This window comes from Aythya ferina (genome assembly GCF_964211825.1).
Source record: "Aythya ferina genome assembly, chromosome: 12".
In the NCBI taxonomy this organism is placed as follows: Eukaryota; Metazoa; Chordata; class Aves; order Anseriformes; family Anatidae; genus Aythya; species Aythya ferina.
Window position 1 is genome coordinate 17778430 of NC_140308.1, and position 12007 is coordinate 17790436.

At 38.2% G+C, this 12007-nt stretch overlaps 1 protein-coding gene across 1 annotated transcript in view; it reads right to left on the reverse strand.

The window, feature by feature from the left end:
* The window catches only part of TENT4B (terminal nucleotidyltransferase 4B), a 38855-nt gene that overhangs the window by 8185 nt on the left and 18663 nt on the right, over window positions 1-12007 (reverse strand). The window contains exons 2-5 of the mRNA XM_084533345.1: window positions 10911-11034; window positions 5933-5979; window positions 3301-3421; window positions 2196-2303 (exon numbers count right to left, since the gene is read on the reverse strand). Of these exons, the coding sequence (XP_084389471.1) occupies window positions 2196-2303; window positions 3301-3421; window positions 5933-5979; window positions 10911-11034 (400 nt within the window). The remainder of the gene's footprint in view (window positions 1-2195; window positions 2304-3300; window positions 3422-5932; window positions 5980-10910; window positions 11035-12007) is intronic.

Sequence of the window (12007 nt, forward strand, 5' to 3'; positions counted from 1 at the left end):
ACCCAAAATGAACTGGGACTTCTGTCCTGTGAGTACTTGAGATGCCTGGAGATCATAACAGCCCTTCAAAAAGTTTGTCTGCAGAGATTCCCTGAGGGGGTGAGTAAGCTGCGCATGGGAGAACCTGGACCTTTTGGACAGCAATGGAGGCTGGGGCTACACCTGCACTCTGCACACCCTCCTCACAGGGGAGGGGTAAAAGGGGCTCAACACCATCTCTCCTCTTATAATCACAGAGCTAAGAGATGTGGATCGGGGTGTCCATGCTACCTGCTGTGAGCAACCTCTCCCCCGCCACAGCAAGCACAGCTGCCTGTGTCCAAGGCCAGTTGTGTGGCCTTGACTTGGGCTGCCAGCAACACAGCTGCAGGAGAAAACACCTTGCGAGAAGCCTTGCTGTGGTCCCCTGCTTTGCTCAAGAGCTGCTTTTCATCCCAGTGGTTCCCCTTGGTTCCTGCAAGAGCCACTGCTGCACCCTACCCAACCCCTTGCTGATGCTGCCCCTACCTGCTGGTTTCCTGAGCCTCCACCTCTTCGCTCTGGGCTTGGCTGGACTGTGAGCTGCCCAAGTGCTGTCACCAGACCTGCTCTGCTCTTCAGGCACCAGCGGGCTGCACCCTTGGCTGGCAGGGATCCTGCCCGGGGGCTACCCCGTCCTTCCCCAGGTGTGCAGCCCACTCTCACTGTGCCCTGATGCAAAGCCAAAGCAGCCTCTCCAGAGGGTTGCAAATAACCTGGGCAACAGGAGCACACCAGCACTTCTCTCTTTTTTTTTTTAAGCACCAGAAAAACAAATGCCGGCTCAAGAGAAGACTATCTCCTATGTTGAAGCTAAGAAGTATGTGGGTACAGAAAATCACAGGACCGTCTAGGTTGGAAGAGACCTCCAAGATCACCTAGTCCAACCTCTGACCTAACACTAACCAGTTCTCCACTAAACCACATCACCAAGCTCTACATCTAAATGTCTTTTAAAGACCTCCAGGGATGGTGACTCCACCACTTCCCTGGGCAGCCCGTTCCAATGCCTCACAACCCTCTCAGTAAAGAAGTTCTTCCTAATATCCAACCTAAACCTCCCCTGGCGCAACTTTAGCCCGTTCCCCCTCGTCCTGTCACCAGGCACGTGGGAGAACAGACCAACCCCCACCTCGCTACAGCCTCCTTTAAGGTACCTATAGAGGCAACTGGACAAGTATGCAGGGCTTGATGGACTTAACTAAAAATAAACTTGCAGAGAATAACAGAAACGTAACCACCCTCTGTGCTGCAGAAAAAACAAATACAGATTACCTGTCCATCACAAGGCAATGTGACAACACACAAAATGTAAAAACTCAAAGTAACTACCAAATTTCAGGTAGGTGTCTTGTGATAATGACATTACCAAGGCATATGCACGTGATTTATAATCCTGATGATTTAAAGTGCTTGCTTTACTCAGATTTAGAGTTTTCTGAAGAACTTTTATTTGCCTAACTGTTGAAATACTTTCCTGCTGTCTGTTAATTTGTTTAAAAAATAAACCAAACACAAAATAAAGCACTCAGTAGTAGAAAAGCAATACCAAATCACTAAAATGATGCACTAAATGCACTTCATATCTCTACACAAAGCATGAAGATCCACATACAATTTTCTGCTGTAAGACATTAACCATGAGTGTACAATGCACTGAGTAGAGGAAGAAAAGTAAATGAGTATAAACACATTTTAATACATCCTATATATTAAACAAAAATATTGGCAATGGTACCTACAAGATAGCTGTCAGTGAACTCCTGAACAGTAACTTGTTAAATCTAACTTATTCTACTTAATTGGCATTTGTACACTGGAACAACAGATACTCAGTCTAGAACAAGATTATTCCTCCTTGCTGCAGGAATGCAGAGTGATACTGATTTATGTTCAAGGAGCCACAGCTAGAAGAGAACATCCAAAGTCAGTATTAGTGTGTTTTTCTTAGTCACTGTATCATTATGACTTCTCCATGTGTACTTTCTTTGTACGTTTTGCTATCTACATGCCTTTTAGTGCAATGCAGCAGAAATCTAGGAACTTCATGCAACAGTAACAGCAAAAAAATAATTGAGTGAAAGTGTATCTGTAGTAAGGATGCAGTCAAAGTAAAACAGAATCAAATTAACTCATCATATGTTCAGCTCTATAGCTCTATCATAGTGTTGCCTAACCTTGATAAAATCTTTGATGAGCTGGGCTGCTTTAACCCCATTCTGTACATTAAAGCTGATATCAACTTTTACTTCAGTGAAGGAATCTGTCAGTTTAATAATAGGTACCTGCAAAAGAAAGAAAGATTAAGTCAACACAGACTCCCAAGACACATTTGGTTTCATTAATGACTTCAGTAAAACTGAAATATTTTATGAATTGCAGAGGAAGTGGATAAAGAGAACAGGAGGACTTCTATCTAATTATGAACTCACTCTCCTTGCCAATCTGTTCAAATAGATGTTGATTTTATTTTTAAATTCATATATGCTATTTCCAATTTGCTCTTCTGTTTTAACTGAACTTAACACTTCAGCTTCAAATTATTTATTTTGCATTGTTTTTAGTCAGTTTCTGGTGCAGAAGCATAGTTCTATTGGGAAAAAACAAACACCAGAGGGAGACAAATGCTTAAGAAATAAAGATAAATTGTAACAGACATCCTCTTAAGAAAAAAACAGATTCCTCATCAAAATGATCTTTAAATAAGAAGCGCAAGGTACTGAGAGCACTCTAATATATCTCCATCTGTGTGGCTTCCAAATTATCTCTTTTACTAATAATAGCCATTAGTTAGACACCTGTTTAAACCCTTACCATAGTTTTATAATAAGCAAAAGATAGGATGTTATAATGGAATTGATCCTATCCTGCACAAGAAACACCCCTAAATGTTCATATATGCCTGTACTTATTACTTATATATGAAAATGTATTGTGTTTGCTTGCTTGCAATAAATATATAGCATTTACTTATGTACTAACTCAGTCCAGAAATTCCAAATCTGATCACATTAATTCTAGCATGACTAGCATAACTACATTTGAAAGCAAGCACGTGCTGTATGGAAAATCCAAAAATATTACCCAGCAGAAGAAATGCTTCTTTTGTGACAGTATCAATTATTTTGTCAGCAAAAAAAACCTGCACTACATAAAAGTGTTCTGTTTTGAATCTATACATATATATTCTGCTCTTATGATAATTCATCCTTTTAAGAAAGATCTTTCTTTGACTGGAAATTTAGCTTAGAACAAGGAAACACCCTCCTTCCCCAAACTTACAGTTGCTTTATCTAAAACCTTTACTGAGTTTTCATCTGCTACATTGTGCTTTCTAAGAGCTTCTTCCAGCGTCCAAAGAGGTAATGTCTCCCATTTCCCAAACACAACTAAATCAATATCACTGAAACAGAAAGAAAACAAGGGTTATATTCAAATTAAAAGACCAATACACCAAAAAGACAGACTACCCACACTTAACTGGAAGAAAGTTCATGGAATGATAGCTTAACCAAAAAATTTATTCTTGTTTTGTCTTAGGAAAGGGGCGGGGATAAACCCTTAAACTTGGGGAGATATAGAACATTTCAGATTACCAAGGAGAGCTATACATATCAATCAATTGGCTTGCCTGGCAGAAAACCAACACCCACTCACCCCCCCCAAAAAAAACTGAAAGCATTCTGGGGGCCTTTTCATAACTTGAAGGGGGTTTTCTGGGTGATCAGAGCATCAGAGTGGGCAGGTGGTAAGTAGCTGATGGGGAGCAGGGAAGAAGCGAGAAAAACACAGCAACTTTGACTTCAGGAAGCAACAAGCTGTTAAATAACATCAAATCTGCTAATTAACCTCACTCATTAACTCAAGTCCTTGAAGAAGTGCCTCTGCCCCTCTATGCTTCCCCCTATGCACACTGACATTCATATAGAGGGAACTGTAAACTTAATTCCTCTTTGCTCCTCAACTTCTTTATCTCTCCTGCTTGGTTGGGAACATAAAGGCGGCGAGTGTACAACCCTACAGTTAGAGCAGCCAGCCACTGCAGTAATAGGGACCTGTTACTGACATAACAGAAAACGCCAACAAATTTAGGAATGCTTTTTTTTTCCTCCTGCACCGTTTTTACAGGTCTGCCCATTCACATATAATGATGCTTAAACAATCTCGAAGTGTTCAAAGAAACTACATCTGCCTTAGACAAAACATCTCCCGCCAACAACTCATGTCAGCAACAGGCAAGTTCAGCACCAGTTCAGCTGCATACCATTTAGCTGACAAGGACAGGCAGCATTCAGTGAGTTTCAGAAAACTATGTTTAAAACCTGCTTGGAGAGCAGGAAATGGTGCTGAACAGTTCTCTCCTAATTTACCTAAACTAAATGAGTGTTAAACCTACTCCTGTTGCTGACGGTTAGCAGTGGGAGACGTTTTTCTGATGCACACCGAGACAGAAAAGGCAGCTCTCTCATCACCTCAAGTACACCTCAGTGTTACCTACAAGATAACATAGAGATCCAGCAGCTGAACAAGCATGTATGCAAATCCTCAGTATCAGCTGAAGTAAAAGAGTATCAGACAAACTCTAACAGAGTAACAGAATTAAAAACACACTGTAGGTCTTTCTGAATCTTAGAACCTGAAATCTAGATTAACTATTGACTCCCTGATGAGTGGGCAAAAACTGTGGCAAAGGGGAGCTCTGTTGGAAGGCAACACTGAATTAATTACCAACACGAGGATGTTGGTTAATTTGAAAGTCTGGGAAAGTACTGCCACAGGCACTTTTTTCTGTAGGCCCGTACTGTTTTCAGAATATCCACATTTGTTCTCCACCAAATACTCAGCTGAAACTGATACGGAGGAAAAGTAGTACATGAAATCAAACAAAAAAGAGTAAACTTTTTTTGTTATTGCATCAGCTTCAAAAAAGTAAATACAGTAAAGAACTATAGCTATCACTCATGAGGACAGAAATCTCTCTCTTGAACTACCAGCATATGAGTTCAACCAAGCCCTTCTATAATCTACAAAAAAAGGCCAAGAACAAAGCTAAATGTGAAAACAATGTATATTTGTAGACCTCACTTTTAATCTCCCAAACAAAAAATGAGTAGTTCAGCTTTCCCACAACTCCTTAGACTAAAACAACCCACACAGTATCTCTCTTGATATGACAGACACTTTCTTTTCATTAGGAGACAAAACCACTCAGGTATCACTTGCAGTCAGTAGTAGGTATTAATTCCTCATGTACCTAAAGAATATTTTGGAATATTTACAGAACTTCAAGTGTTAACCTCAGACTCATGCTATGTAAATGTGTTTATCCTCTGCAGCCATTTAAGCCTTTTATTCTATTTCTGTCAAAAATATTTACATTTTCTATACAGAGGACACCAATGAACAATAAGTCGTTGGTTTTTTTTTTAGTGAAAACTAGGACTAGATTTTGAAAAGGCAGAGATTGACTATTGTACAGATTTCACAAAATACGACAAATCAAAACAGTACTATGTGCAATCTTTTATCTTCAATGCTAACATTAACAAGGTAATGTTACATATTTTGATTTAACTGTGGAGATGATGAAATCCAGCTTTCCCTTTTAAGACTAAAATTATTTTGGTTCAGTCACTTAATGAAGCCAAATCACAAAATAAGCCTTTTTCTTTTTTGACAATTCTTATCTTTTTCTGATCCTTGTAAAATCTATATAGACACATATTACTGTTAGTAGTTCTGATTATTGTGTTTCTATCCATTTTGCAGAGTGTTAATAGGTTAACCCTGTCTTAATTCAGCAAGCATACCCACAAGTAACAGCTATTAGGAGATCAGGTAAATCACTACAAAGGCACGGATTCCTGAGGGTATCTTTTTACTTGTGTGGAATTTACACTGTAAAGTTACTAACCTCGTAGGTAAATATAAACCAGTTTTAAAACTTCCAAATATCTGCACCTGAAACACAAGAACAGTATATATGAAAACAAATTTTCAGACTTCAGAAGACAAACAAATTCTATTAAGTTGCATGGAGGGATGGCTATTGCAACCCTCCATTGGTAGATTTTGGTATTGCTAACAGGCACATTACGAACAGAAGTACTGTCACAGCATTTACATCTTCAGTGTCGTACAAACAATTAATCTTCATTATTATCACCCACATAAGTACAGATAATAATGTTTACAACCTTGACTTTTCTCCTACAAAATCTTCTTTGTAATGGCAGAACTTTTCACCATGAAAACTTGGCAAAAGCCATAAACTAAAAGATTTAAAAAATGAAACAAACAAAAAACGATGACTGACAGAACAACAAAACCAAAACCAGTATTAGTTCTATTTGTTTTCTTGCTTTTGTATCTTAAAGTATACCCTTTAGCTTTTAAACAAATTTTCAAATTTAGGTTTAATATATTTCCACTGCTCTGCATACTTGAAAAAAAAAAAAAAAAAAAAAAAGTAATTTTTTTCTTTCTGAATTATAGAGCAGGTAGCACAACTCTGGTATTTACGCTTCAACAACAACAAAATAGTTTCAGGAATTTTCGTATCACACAGATTTAGTTCACCTTGCTGGATTTTTCCTAGCACCAGAGGCTTAAATGGCCAGGTATCTTTTGTAAGCTGTCCAGAACCACATTCTCATTAATGTAGCTAAGCCTCACTGGGAGGTCAGACTCACATGCTGAGTCTCCAAGGGGGACTGGTGAGACTTCAAAGGAAAGATACCTACACATTTGGACTAATTTTCAACCAGACTGTCTTCTGATGTGTTTCCTGGAGCCACCTAACAGAGTTATGTATTCCGCTCTAATGAGTCTCACAAACTAGCTTGATTTCCACTATCTGTATGTCAAGTGACCCACTTTTTGTTTTTCTCCTTTGGGATAAGAAAAAAGGGGAGATGGGAAAAAATGATGTTCTGTAAATAAGTGCCTTGATAGTTTAAGAGACTAAAAAGCAGTATGAGTGCTTCCTGTTGATTATTTTACGTTACTTCACACTTTAACCCTTCTCACCTCCACCTCCAACAAAAAGCACACACTTGCAGTAAATTTATGTTGAAAGTTCATAGCTCTTCACACTAGAAAAGACTGCAAGAGATGTTACTGTGCTAGTATCAATATTTTACTAGACCTTGACAAAAGCATAAAGGCATGACAAAGCTAGGAATGTAATAAAAATATTATTTTTTTCTTAACACAGGATAATAAAAAAAGCATCCTCTGTCAAACTGTTTGGGTCCAGTCAAACCAGGATTTATTCTGACACCAAAGAAGTCTGAAAAGTACTTTTGCACAATAAAACAAACAGTGATGGGTTCAGAAGTCTAAATATGCTTTCACATTATCAAACAAAATAGTGTCTTCAACTGAACAGCAAAGAAAGCCTTTATTGAATAAACAATCCTGAAAGTATTCATAAACTTACTGATACAACATATATGACCTTTACTGAAAGGAATGAGAGAACATCTGCTGTTGTACAATAATTTGGAGTATGAGAAACACTGAAATATTATAAAAGACACCCACACCCACACTTCAATCCCTTTCTCACCAAATTGGTAGAGATTGAAAGGGAAAAGTGGGGAAGTCAGAACAGAAATTTAAAAACATGTTGATTTATTATCAAATTAGAATCATAACCCACAGTAGCTGTGTAGCCATTTTCATGTTTAAAGCATCCCAAAAGCAGGATACTGTTATGTCATGAGAGATATAAACGCTGTTTTCTGTGGAGTGCCAACACTGATGATTATATTTTTTTCTATGTGGACAGAGATAAGTATTTGCATCCCTAATATTTCAGAGGACTGTAATGGACTCTTAGTGCTGTATGTTATTGTTAGTATTTATCCTACACTTCCGCAAATTTGTTCATGTTAAATTCCAAAGTTCCTGAAGGAGCTTTACGGATGCTGTGTCCAAAAATATCCTCACTATGCAGAACAGAACTTGGAAACTCACAAAATCTTGTGAAGTCCTTGCTAACAAAATCTCCCCCCCCCCAGTCAAAACAAACAATCTATCAATCTATCCATAGCCAATTAAAACTCCTCTTTCTGCTATGCTGTTAAGTTCAAACACTGAATTTTCTGAAGGCCATGAAAATAAATAGGGTTCATCTTCCTAGTTCTATTGCCGATCAGTGCATTTTCACAACTGAAGTGCATGAGGTATGCAGCATGACATCTGCAAGGCCACAGACTACTCAGACACAAAGTTGAAGACATTATGACAAATGTATCCTAAACTCTATTGTCTAAGTCAGTATTTATTCAATACTCAGTTTTTCACATTCAACTGGTCAAAAAAACTTTGTCTTAAAATGCCTTAATTTAATGTTTTGGGTTGCTCAGTTTCAGTGTAATTAAAGCCTTTCTTATGGTCAGAGCATTGCTGATGCCAAGAACAGTTCTCACTTACTAGGAATGTTTCCTTCTAAGCACATTCCCTTGAGTAAGAGAGCAAATGACACAATTGCTAATTTCTATAAATAAAGTAACAGCTTAGGACACCTAGTTTTACCCCCCCCATCTGTTTTTTCAGCCTTTCCCTAAGTGGAACAGGAAAAAAATATAAAAAAGTGCATGCACACATTCTACACTCTCTTTTTACAGTTAGATTCATGAAGCCCAATTTTACTTTTCTTGGTATCTGAATTTTAGAGTGTCTTACTAAAGCGGTTTAGTGAAAAACTACAAACTAAATGTGTATGTTTAACTTAAAAGTTTATTTTAGCTGGATTTGCTGCATCTATCAGTCAAAATGAACAGCTTAAACATTAACTTATCACCTTAGACTACAGCTGAAGCTGACGACATTGGACCAGACAGCAGTCCACCTTCTCAAAGCATGTACTCAAATCTTCCAAGTAGCTAAACCAATACAGATTTTCGAAAGGTTAGTGATTAACTCAAATGGCTAAAAAAAAATCCAAAAGACCATCAAAGTTGAAGACAGTTAGCTCAGCAGTTAGTTCCCAGGTAGGTCTGTAAAGTATTAGAAAAATGACATTACAGTAACTGCCAGGCTATAAGCTGGCATGCTTCCCATTCTTAAAAAGATTATGGGCTTTGAAAAACAGTATCAGTAGGTTAGATAACTGTTTTCTCAAGTCATACTTTTTTTTTGGTTTTGTTTTAAATATAGAATACCTAGCTAGCTTTTACGGGTCAAGTCTGTCCTACAAATGCTTAGAGTACCTTGGGAAGCAGTAAGTCCTTGTGTACTATTCAAAATGTCAGCAGTAACAAGGGAAGATCCCATGCTAATAAATGCACTCGCCCCATTATGCTAGGAAGCCTGCAGCATACAAACTTGTCTGGAAATAGTAGCACCTAGGCTGAAGCAAATTTTGGGGGGTGAAATCCACTACTACAAGACTTTGGCAAGGTCTATCATGGTTAGAACTGTTCAATGCCAGCACAGTTTCCTACACTACTTCTTGTCACACTGGCACCCTGCTACTCCTGCTCTTCAGCAGCGCCTACAGCACTGGGTCTCTTGGTTACAGGAGAGCTATATAATACCTGTGAGATATGCTGGTGGCTGACACAGTTCCCTTGGAAAAATCTCTGCTTTTCCTCAAAGAGAAAATTACCAAATATGTAGTACTGACTATACCAATCCTCTGTAATTCTGTAACAAAAGCTGTGATGGAGCAATGCGCTCCTTCCATGTTACACATCACTAACACGTCCGTAACATGAACCACGAGAGTGTATTTTACACACACACACAAAAAAAAACCACACATACATGTACAGCTCATACAGAATTCCATCAGTCCTTCTGCCAAATTCTAAAAACATTTTCCAAAAAACAGGTTAAGAAGATCTGAAATGAACAGTGGGTTAAAGTCACTCATGTCGTAACATTACCTTTTACTGTGGCAGGATCAAACAGCATTCCTTATAATAAAGATTTCTGCTGTCTGAATTTGGTTTGCTATTCTAGTTAACAAGTCCTTATTTTCAGCTACTGTTATCTATATTTATCTTTAGATAAATGACTGAGGCTACAGATCTGCATTCTGGAAACGAACATGTTAGTAGAGGGGAACAATTAAACTAGAGTCAGTTATGCTAAAAATCCAATGTTGTCTGCATAAAAAACATCTTAAGATGTAAAAGAAACTTCTCTAGCTTCCCTTTAATCCATTCTTTATTGAAAACAAACAGAACTAACAAACAACCTCCCCCCCCCAACATACACACAGAAGCATAGCTGTGCAGAGGAGAAAATCTTGTTTTGACTGTACAAAGTCCTGGCAAAAATCTACCTTCAATGGAAAGACGCATTAGAGATTTAAAGCTCAATATACAGCAGAGATCTATAGCTTGTTTCTTCCCATACAGAAACCTGGTTTCTTTACATTTGTAAGATATTTCAATTTAGTTTCCCTGCCTATTAAAAACAGCAGCCTAGATAGCACGGCATTGCTGGCATTCCAGCTTACAGACCTATTCAAGACTGCAGGTCTTTGGACTACAAGTCCTGCAATACAGACTTTTTCAGTCAAGCTATGAGTTTCAGAAGCTTTTTTTTTTTTTTTTAACATCACTTTTTATATGCATGCATGCCTGATATGTTTCCATTAACCTTAATGAATATTAATGAAACTGAACATTGCCATACTTTATGCCCTTTCTTTGATACAGCAGGTTTAGCTCATCTTTGTTCTTTCTGTTCTTAGGTGTGATATAAAACGTTGACCTATATTATTCTACAAATAAACATCACCTCTCTCTCATTTGACTAGAAAGCCTTTTTTTTCAGAAGAATAAACAGTGTTTTCATTATTCAGTACTTTACAAACTAAATAGACACATAACGTTGCTATTATATTTTAATAAATAGAATAGTATCCTACTCACATCTGCATTAGGCCAGAGCTCCTTTATAACATTTTCTATCCTGTTCACCACTTCCATCCGCATTCTTTCCTCTTCATGTCTGGGAGACATATACTTATAAAAGTCAATGATTTCTTCATGGAGACTGAAAGAAAAAAAAAAAAAAGATCAGAAAGTCAGGAAAAAAAACACAGAAGAATGAAATTGCAACTACTCTAATCAAACATAACTTTTAAGCTCAGTTTATGAGTACAATGCAATTAAAAAAAATGAATTCACGCTGCTTAGTAAGGTTTAGTCTCCCCATACAAACTTGCATCATATTGTAAGTAAAGTACGGAAGCAAATCTAAACCCAAGTACCTTCGATTCACGTTAGAAGTCGCGTCATGTATTTTAAAGTCAGCGTTATACAGGAACGCTTCAGTCTTCAGCTAAGAAAGCAGCTGCGAGCTCAAAGTACACACTGCTCAACAGCTTAACCAGGAGGTTTTCAGCCAACGCTTTGCAGCCTGCCCCTTGGCACCAGTAGGGTCGTTTCAGGCATCAGCCTGTATCCAGCACCGAGCTTGCAAAAAAAAGTTTGCAGTAACTGTGCCAGTACTGGAGCTAGGAAACCTGCCTCGTCTACTGTTTAGACAAGACACCAACTAAGCATGCATTCTCTCCTTGGAACACGCAGACAAGCAGCAGTGGTGGCTCAGAGGAGTAAGTGCCGGAGAGGCAGCTAAGCACTGCCTCTGGCAGATGGGAGCTCCCAGCCTGCCTGGGAGACGCACGTGTGGTAAGTTACATTCAGATTGCCTGTGATCAGAGCTGAAATAGCAATGTCTTCATACAGTGCCACAAATTTCTAGGCTTCTGTAATATCATAAACACATCATCATCTTGACTAACAATGTATTAAAAAAACAGACACAAACAACCTCTTAATTCCAGTAAAACGCAGAGGAACTCTGGCATTGAGTAGCTAAATTAATGTAATTTGCTTCCTGCAATGATCATTATAGTTACAGGTATTTTTTTTGTTTTTTTTTTTTAAATGGATTGTTTCTCAGTACCAAGTACAAACACATCTCTCCTTAAAGCTCTGAGGGATCATCAAGGGAGCAGTTCATT